Source organism: Piliocolobus tephrosceles, chromosome 21 (genome assembly GCF_002776525.5).
Source record: "Piliocolobus tephrosceles isolate RC106 chromosome 21, ASM277652v3, whole genome shotgun sequence".
Classification (NCBI taxonomy): domain Eukaryota; kingdom Metazoa; phylum Chordata; class Mammalia; order Primates; family Cercopithecidae; genus Piliocolobus; species Piliocolobus tephrosceles.
The window spans coordinates 52,447,758-52,457,335 of NC_045454.1; the positions used below are offsets into that span (position 1 = coordinate 52,447,758).

Consider the following 9,578-nt stretch of genomic DNA (forward strand, 5'->3'; position numbering starts at 1 on the left):
GCAGTGTCTATGGGGTGAGTGGCTTGTGCAGTACTCAACCTGAACAACCATATATGGTGGGCCTGCTGTTGACCCCTTTTCCTCCTTGGGAGATTCTCTTCCAGATATCCGGGGAGGCCATCTTCCTCCTGCTCCCCCTTCACCTCTGGTCTCGCCTTCCCACCCTTTCTTGTGGGTTCTCTGGGCTGTGTGCCCTCAGAGTGTGGTTCTGAACTCTTCTCATCTCTCCTGAAGCCTGCAGGACCCCTCCCAGTCCAGTCTCCTGTCCTGGCCCCATGTCTCAGTTGCAGACACTTCTGTCCACTTTCCCGTTTCTAGGCTCCTTCCAGCCTCTAACTTAATCCACAAGTGACTCTGGCAGCTTCTTCAAACCGGGGGCCTTCCATTGCAGTAAATGGCTCCACTGACCCTCTGGGCCTGCCGTTGCCCGCTCCCCTCCCACCCGGCCCCAGCAAATCCTCGGGCGGGGCCTTCAGAGCCACTGGGCCACTGGAACAAGTCTGCTCCTTGTCCAGATCCCCAACACCCTGCCACCCTTATCTGAGTATGATCTTGTACACCTGTGCACCGTGACCGTGGTGGGAGGGGACACTCCCCGGCTCTCTTCTCCCCCCGAACTTCTCTGGGACTCTGGCGAGGGCTGCCATGGTGGGCGCTTATGCCCTGGTTATGAGGCTGAAAGGACACCTTTGCTTGGCATCCTTCCTTGCCTGCTCTTCCCACCCCCTTCCTGGGTTCTCTTGGGTGCACCTCCTTATAAAATCACCAGTACACAAAATGCCTACCTCAGGCTCCGCTTCTGGGGACCCCCTCCAACAAAAAAGAAAGCAGCCCATCCATACCCAACGTTAACACATAGTCCTCAACCACCTTCCTGGGCTCAGAACTGGCCCCAACCAGGGGACACCGCGCATAGGCACCTGCAGCCCCTCACGCTTCCGCCAAACTCCGCGGCCTTCCCGCCTCTCATGTGTCCCACACTCCGGCTCTAAATTTGCACCTGCTGGGCCTGTTCCCTGAAAACTCCCCGCCCTGCGCATCGCCAGGCTCTTCCAGGAATCCCCACTTGCCTTCTGGGAGCCTGTCCCCTAAGGTGGGGGCCCTGGGTGACTGGGCTGCTCTCTGTAAATAGCATGATTTTGAAAATCATGAACTGCAAGGTGAAACTCAGTACCTGCAAAAAGGCATCACAGACGCGAAGCCGGCCAGAAGGGCTCGCGCCGCATGCAGCGCGCTGCCCAGCGCCGGACCCAAGCCCACCTTGTCCGGTCCATCCCTCCCAAAAAGGCACCGCAGACTACAACTCCCAGCACGCCCCGGGCCCCCGAGCCGGCGCTGCGGGTAAGGAGCCGCGCGGGGCATGCTGGGAATTGAAGTCCGCCTCCGCCCCACCCGCCCAAGCCGGCCCGCTGCGCACCTCTGGGAGTGGTGGGCCAGGCGAAGGTGCCACAGTGCGCGGCCCAGGCGCTGCTGCTGCAGCAGAAGCTGGCCCGGGGGCTCCCCAGCGCCGCCATTTACAGGCGAGCGCAGGCCCATGTTCTCGAAGTAGTGGGCCAGGAAGGCGATCGGTTCCTCGGGCCGCGCCTCCAGCACCTTCAGCAGGGCCGCCCGTAGCATCTCCGTCACGCCGACCTGCCGCAGGAAGTCCTCCTCGCTCTCGGCCGCCCCAGCCGCCCGGGATACCGACTGGCGGCCGCTGTCCGTGAAACCAGCCGGTGGTGCTACCGCTGGCCGCCGCTTCTCCACTGCCGCCATGTTCGCTGAGGGCATCGGGACCGGAAGCACCGCCATATTCCACCGTGCGCTAGAGCCCCCCCAAGGCGGCCATCTTGATTAAGGGCAGAGGGCACCGGGATCCCGCTGGGAGACTTTGGGAAATGACAAGGGCACGCTGCCCCTTTCCCTGTGTCCTTATCGGCATTCTCTTTTCTCCTCCCTGTTTGTGTATGTTGATTGGCTCTCCTGTCTTTGGCCTGGATCCTGAACTTTGCCAGACTCCAAAATGGCTGCCTCGGAAGTGCTTCGTTTCTGGCACGAAGCCAGATTGCTTGCCATTTGGGTAGCTAGCGAGTCCTTTATTAGCCCGGTCTCCTAGCAACCAGTCTCCCTGGTTACCAGAGGCCTGACGGAGCATGCGCGGGGATGGACCTGCCCAGGACTGCTGGACCCAGCTCCGCGCCCGGCCCCCAGACCGTTTTCTCATGTTCGTTTTTAAGCCTTGGTGCTGGGGGTCGAGCTCCGCCGGGACTTCCGCCTGACCCAGTCTCCGTTTGAGTGCGCAGCTCCCCGCGTGGGAGAAGCCCCCTCCCCAGCTCCGCTGCAGCCGCGCTGAGCCCCTAGTGGAGGCCACCCGGGCGAGCATCCCAGGCTGTTACCCTCCTGACCGCCAGAGGGAGCGTTCTGACACCGCCGCCTCCAGAGCTCTAGACTCTCCTATGGCTCCCCAGTACCCCCAGGCTGTCACCTCCAGCCTTTGCTGCCCCCGCTTCCACCCGCCCCCCCCCCCCCTCCGAACCCTCAGCCCCTGGTCACCTCAAAACACAGCCGCCTGCATAAGCCGCCTCTCCCAGGCGACCTCTATATATCTTCCTTCCCTTCTCCCACTGCTTTCGGGGAGTCCTGGTTAAGCTTCTCGCCAGGGAGACCACTAAGCCCTGGCATTTTCCCGCCCCTGGCAGAGCTTGCTGGGTGCCGTCCCAGTCCCTCAGGGCCGTTGCCCTGGGCAGGGGGTAATGAGAGCTGTTTCGGGCGGGGGGCGGCGTTCCACCATCCTCCGACCACAGGAGTCTCTGGCGGGCAGACCAAATGCCCTTTGTCAAATGTAATGTAGAGGTTCCTCTTCATACTATACTTTCCTCCCCATCTAATTAGGAATAAATAGTAACTTCTCTTGGAAGCAAAATGTATTCAAAAATCTGTGCTAACATTCTTCACTGTCTGCTGGCTGTACTAAATCAACGTACTTTATGTTCTCAGTTGCCGCAACGTAGCCTAAATATCTGCCCTGGCATGCTTATCCTGGTCCGAGCGGGCATTAGGTCACAGCCTGTTCCTCTTCCTTATCTGAAGGTGTTTTTACCTTTCTCAGCATTCCACAAGTGACTTCTTCCTTCCTTTGTTCTCCTCTGCCTTTGCCTCTTTTACAAAGCTCTAAGTCGCTGGCCAATCGGAACAAATACGGAAGGTGAGGTCCTGTTCCAGCCAACGGAAACTGGACACAGAAGTAGGGTGGACGCGTCAGGTTAGAAATGACCCTGTCTCCTTTGTTCGGTGTACTCTCGTGGCAAAACTGCTGGTGAGTGCACCCTTTCTGCAGAAAGTAAAAGAATGGCCTTGCTGAGGAAATTAAATTTATGTTCAAGTGCTGTTTCTTTCTTCTTTTTTTTTTTTTTTTGAGACGGAGTCTCACTCTGTGGCCCAGGCTGGAGTGCAGTGGCCGGATCTCAGCTCACTGCAAGCTCCGCCTCCCGGGTTTACGCCATTCTCCTGCCTCAGCTTCCCGAGTAGCTGGGACTACAGGCGCCCGCCACCTCACCCGGCTAGTTTTTTGTATTTTTTAGTGGAGACGGGGTTTCACCGTGTTAGCCAGGATGGTCTCGATCTCCTGACCTCGTGATCCGCCCATCTCGGCCTCCCAAAGTGCTGGGATTACAGGCTTGAGCCAAGTGCTGTTTCTTCACGGCACCAGGGAACAAGCATTCCTGACACTTTATTCTCCAGCCCTGGACTGTGGGATGAGGGAGATGGAGCCATCAGGGCGGGGCCCACAGTCAGCCCTCCTGCTGTCCAGAGCCCTCAGATCTCTCCTCTCCACTGACGGAGTGGGTGTCAACTGAGAAAAATGACAAGTTTCTATACTTTTAGGAGGTTTATTTGCCAAAGCCTCAGGAGGTCCTGACGACAGGGGCCCAGACAGGGGCCCAGGGTGGTCGGGGGACAGCTGGTTTTACGCATTTTAGGGAGACATGAGACATGAATCAATATACGTAAGAAGTACGTTGGTTCCGTCCAGAAGGTCGGGGGTCACTCAAGCGGGCGGGGGGGGGGGGATTCCAGGTCACGGGAAGGTGAGACAAACGGTCGCCTTCTTTTGAGTTTCTGATGAGCCTTTCCAAAGGAGACGATCAGAATGTGCGTCCCTCTCTGCGAGCAGAGGGATGACACTGAATAGAATGGGAGGCAGGTTGGCCCTGACCAGTTCTCAGCTTGAAGGGGTCCAAGCTATTTTCCCTTCACAGGGGGAAGAGCCGGCCACTCAGGAGGGGCTACTCCCGACCTGGTCAGTCCCCCTTAATCCAGCCCAGGTCGACACCTGGGGCAGGAGCCTCAGAGAAGCTGGTGGGTGGGCGCTGTCCTCAGCCAGGTGCTGGCAGCGTTTCCAGAGGTGATAGGTAAGCAAAGCCAGGAGCAGCAGTCCCAGCACCGCACTGCTGGCCCACAGAGCCGCGGGCAGCCGGTCACCCGCAGGTTTGGATGCTGGGGAGAGCAGGAGATGCCGGTCAGAGCCCTCCAGGCCTCTGCAGGCTTGGGAAGGGGAGTCCCTCAGAGGCTACACGAGCTTCCAAAGTTACCACATTCCCTGAGATTTCACAAAGGACTTTACCGTGACCCTTTCAAAACGCACATAGCACCTTAGAGTTTAGAAATGGGCAGTCCAGGCCGGGCGCGGAGGCTAACACCTGAAATCCCAGCACTTTGGAAGGCCGAGACGGGCGGATCACGAGGTCAGGAGATCGAGACCATCCTGGCTAACACGGTGAAACCCTGTCTCTACTAAAAAATACAAAAAACTAGCCGGGCGAGGTGGCAGGCGCCTGTAGTCCCAGCTACTCGGGAGGCTGAGGCAGGAGAATGGCATGAACCCGGGAGGCAGAGCTTGCAGTGAGCTGAGATCCGGCCACTGCACTCCAGCCTGGGCGACAGAGCGAGACTCCGTCTCAAAAAAACAAACAAACAAAAAAAAAAAATGGGCAGTCCAGGCCGGGCGTGGAGGCTCACGCCTGAAATCCCAGCACTTTGGGAGGCCGAAGCGGGCGGATCATGAGGTCAGGAGTTCGAGACCAGCCTGACCATGGTGAAACCTTGTACCTCCTAAAAATATAAAAATTAGCCGGGCATGGTGACAGGTGCCTGTAATCCCAGCTACTCAGGAGGCTGAGGCAGGAGAATCACTTGAACCCGGGAGGCGGAGGTTGCAGTGAGCCGAGATCACACCACTGCACTCCAGCCTGGGCGACAGAGTGAGACTCTGTCACACACACACACAAAAGGGCAGTCCAGAGAGAGGACGGCTCATCACCACGGAGGGTGCTGAGCCTGCAATCTGCACTTTGAAGACTTAGTTTGGGGAAAAAGGAGGAGTGTAATATATCTCCTTCATACCATTTTATACTGATTACCTGTTGAAATGATAATACTTGGGATATATTGGGCTCCATGAAATGTATGACCACACTTTTTTTTTTTTGAAGTGGAATCTCGCTCTGTTCCCCAGGCTGGAGTGCAGTGGTACGATCTTGGCTCACTGCAAGCTCCTCCTCTTGGGTTCAAGTGATTCTCCTGCCTCAGCCTCCTGAGTAGCTGGGACTACAGGCGCCCGTCACCACACCTGGCTAATTTTTATATTTTTAGTAGAAATGAGGTTTCACCATGTTGGCCAGGCTGGTCTCGAACTCCTGACCTCAGGTGAGTCTCCTCCTCAGTCTCCCGAAGTGCTGGGATTACAGGCGTGAGCCACCATGTCTGGCCAACACTTTTTTTTTTTTTGCGACTGGGTCTTGCTCTGTCACCCAGGTATGATCTCAGCTCACTGCAGCCTCAACCTCCTGGGCTCAAGTGATCCTCCAACCTCAGCCTCCCAAGTGGCTGGGACCACAAGTATACAGCACCACTCCCAGCTAATTTTTAAATTTTTTGGTGTGGAAATGGGGGTCTCACTATGTTGCCCAGAATGGTCTTGAACTCCTGGGCTCAAGTGATCCTCCTGCCTCTGCCTCCCAAAGTGCTGGGATTACAGGCATGAGCCACTGTGCTTGGCCTGACCACACTTATTTTTACTTTTTTTTTTTTTTGAGATAGAATCTTGCTCTGTTGCCCAGGCTGGAGTGCAGTGGCGTGATCTCGGCTCACTGCAAGCTCTTCCTCCTGGGTTCATGCCATTCTCCTGCCTCAGCCTCCCGAGTAGCTGGGACTACAGGCACCCACCACCACGCCTGGCTAATTTTTTATATTTTTAGTAGAGACAGGGTTTCACCGTGTTAGCCAGGTTGGTCTCGATCTCCTGACCTCGCGATCTGCCCGCCTCGGCCTCCCAAAGTGCTGGGATTACAGGCGTGAGTCACCGCGCCTGGCCTTTACTTTTAAATTTGAAATTACCTGTAGAAAGTAGAAAAGTTCCTCTTGAAAGCTCGTCTTGGTTTAAAAATAAAATAATAGACACTAGAATAATAGCTTCTTACTCTAAAGCCTCCTGTCGGCTATTATTTCTTACACTTTAGCCCAGTTAGTTGCTTGGGCTTACCCAGGCGTGTCTGGACAGTCCCAGGCAAGTCTTAGCTCATAGCTTATGCCCCTTCCTTATTTGGAAATGTTATCGCTTCCTTAAATCTTTCGTAAGCAACTTCCTCTCCTTTGTCCTCCTTTGCACTTATCTATGTAGGAAAGTTTTAGGTTGTTAGCAAACGGGGTATCAGTTTAAGACTGTGACGTCCCACTCCAGCCAGTGGATGCAGGACACAGCGGTAAGGAAGACCCAGCCGGGCGTGGTGGCTCACGCCTGTAATCCCAGCACCGTGGGAGGCTGAGGTGGGTGGATCACGAGGTCAGGAGATCGAGACCATCCTGGCTAACACGGTGAAACCCCGTCTCTACTAAAAATACAAAAAACTAGCCGGGCGTGGTGGCGGCGCCTGTAGTCCCAGCTACTCGGGAGGCTGAGGCAGGAGAATGGCGTGAACCCAGGAGGCAGAGCTTGCAGTGAGCCAAGATCGCGCCACTGAGCAATGGAGCAAGACTCCGTCTAAAAAAAAAAAAAGGAAGACCCAAATGCATAAGGGATGAATATGTCGGCTTTTCCTTTGTTCAGGTGTGTTCTCGCCATTGTTCCATCTGCAGTGGGCACCCTTTCTGCAGAAAGTAAAAATGGCCTTACTAAGAGAATTAAATTTGAGTGCTATTTATTTGTGGCACCTGGGAACAAGCATTTCTGACATTACCTATGTGGGCCGGGCGCGGTGGCTCACGCCTGTCATCCCACTACTTTGGGAGGCTGAGGCGGGCGGATCACCTCAGCTCAGTTCAAGACCAGCCTGGTCAGCATGGTGAAACCCTGTCTCTACCCAAAATACAAAAACTAGCCAGGCATGGTGATGGGTGCCTGTAATCCCAGCAACTCAGGAGGGTGAGGCAGGAGAATCGCTTGAACCCGGGAGGCGGAGGTTGCAATGAGCCGAGATTGCACTACTGCACTCCAGCCTGGGGGACAAAGCGAGACTCTGTCTCAAAAAAAAAAATTAAAAAAAAGGAAAAAAATTACTTATGTGACCACATTCTGTTTCTGCTTCTGTTCCAAAGATTGTTCTAGTCTACGAGGCTGAGAATTTACAAAGTGCCTTGAAATCTGCGCAGTCCCTGACGTTTACAAAAAGGACCCACAGTTAAGAGAAGCCCACTGGACAGACGGGGAAACCGAGGCTGGACAGATGGGGAAACTGAGGCAGAACGGACGGGGAAACCGAAGCTGGACAGATGGGGAAACCGAGGCAGGACAGATGGGGAAACCGAAGGTGGACAGATGGGGAAACTGAAGCTGAACAGACGGGGAAACTGAGGCATAATGGACAGGGAAACCGAGGCAGAACGGACAGGGAAACTGAGGCAGGAGGGACAGGGAAACCAAAGCTGGACAGACAGGGAAACTGAAGCCGGACAGGGCAATTTCTTGTCTAAAGTCTTCATCCAAGGAACCTCTCGCTCTCAGCCCTTCCCACCCTCCCTGCCCCCAGGGACCAGCACTCACAACCTGTTGGGATCACTTTTCCCTGCGTGGGTCCAGCCTGGGAGATCTCAGGGTGGCAAGTCCTGGTGGAGCCAGGGCTCCTGGGGCTGTGTGTGGAGCCCTGCTGGGGGGTGGTTTCCAGGGAGGTCGTGGCCTGGGGTTCCAGGGACGTCGTGTTGGGGGGCTCCCGGGAGGTCGGGCTGTGTAGGACTAGAAACAGAGTGAGGGTTGTTTTTCTCTCTGCTGCCCCAGCCCTGCCTCTCCCACCTCAGTTCTGGGACCAGAACTTCTCCAAACTCCCTTCCTGGACCCCTCTGGTGGGCCCCATTTCCATTTCTTCTTCTTCTTCTTCTTCTTTTTTTTTTTTTTGAGGCAGAATTTCGTTCTTGTTGCCGAGGCTGGAGTGCAATGGAGCGATCTCAGCTCACTGCAACCTCTGCCTCCCGGGTTCAAGCGATTCTCCTGCCTCAGCCTCCCGAGTAGCTGAGACTACAGGCGTGGACCACCACACCTGGCTAATTTTTGTATTTTTAGTAGAGATGGGGTTTCACTGTGTTGGTCAGGCTGGTCTTGAACTCCTGACCTCAGGTGATCCACCCACCTCAGCCTCCCAAAGTGCTGGGATTAGAGGCGTGAACCCGGCCTAAAACCTAGAATTTATAAAGTGCTTTGAAAGCTACATGGTCCCTGAAATTTACAAAGGACCCACAGTCAGGGAAGTCTACTGGACAGATGGGGAAACTGAGGCACCACAGTGGGCAGGATGGGAGTCCAGGCATTCCAGGGCCCCCACTCACTGGCAACATCACCCCAGCAGGCTCCTTAATCCCCACGTGCCTCAGTTTCCTCAATGTCAAAGGGGTGAGAGTCACCTCTTTGGGCTGCCCTGATAGTGAGTGGGGTCCCGCGTTTATTATGATGGGCTGTGGACGGAGGAGAGTTGGGAGGAGGCTGGCATGGAGAGAGGAGGTGCTTGGGGGCTTCCTGCTCTGGCTTTGTGCTCCATCCCCTGTGGGACTGATGAGGAGACTGAGGCCTGAGAGGACCCGTGTTCTGTAAAATATCCCTCAAATCCAGCCTCCTCTCTGCCCACTCCAGCCCCACCCCCACCACCAAGACCTCCCGGGTCTCCCAGCTTCTGCTCCATCCCCGGGAGCCCTTTGCTTGAAACTCATGACCCCACACGCATTAACATGGATATCAGGGTGCCCTGTGGGAGGACACATCCCTCTTTGTTTAGTGGGAGAAGCCGGCAGCGGCTTCGGGACTGGACAGGGCATGAAGCCAGTACTCGCTGGGCACCGGCCCACGTTAGATGTCTTCATCTGAGCATTCAGCAAGGGTTTATCGAGCACCTGCCCTGTTCTAGCTTCTGTGGACACAGCCGTGCGCAAGACACAGGATTCCCACCTTGGGAGCCACAGTGGGAGAAGGTCGTGGAAAAGACAGAGAAGGTACGTGATTGGGGAATATCAGATATTATCCAAGGTGTCAAGAAACAAAACAGAAGGGAAAGAGGACTCACACGGGCGCGCGTGTTTATACACGCGTGTGCATGTGTGCCTGTGTTTGTACACACGTG

At 55.6% G+C, this 9,578-nt stretch overlaps 2 protein-coding genes across 3 annotated transcripts in view; both read right to left on the bottom strand.

Moving 5' to 3' along the window:
• Window positions 1-6: 6 nt before the first annotated feature.
• Window positions 7-1,957, bottom strand: TPGS1 (tubulin polyglutamylase complex subunit 1). Its single transcript, XM_023201310.3, has one exon. The coding sequence runs from the start codon at window positions 1,789-1,791 to the stop codon at window positions 1,168-1,170; it is 624 nt and encodes a 207-aa protein (XP_023057078.2). The 5' UTR covers window positions 1,792-1,957; the 3' UTR covers window positions 7-1,167.
• A 1,896-nt stretch (window positions 1,958-3,853) lies between these two features.
• Window positions 3,854-9,578, bottom strand: part of MADCAM1 (mucosal vascular addressin cell adhesion molecule 1) — an 8,168-nt gene continuing 2,443 nt past the window's right edge. Inside the window, exons 4-5 of one of the 2 annotated variants that reach the window (XM_026457265.1) lie at window positions 8,018-8,206; window positions 4,256-4,476 (exon numbers count right to left, since the gene is read on the bottom strand). In XM_026457265.1, coding sequence (XP_026313050.1) covers window positions 4,256-4,476; window positions 8,018-8,206 — 410 coding nt within the window. Of the gene's footprint in view, window positions 4,477-8,017; window positions 8,207-9,578 lie in introns of both variants that reach the window. The other variant, XM_026457266.2, reaches the window with a different exon arrangement.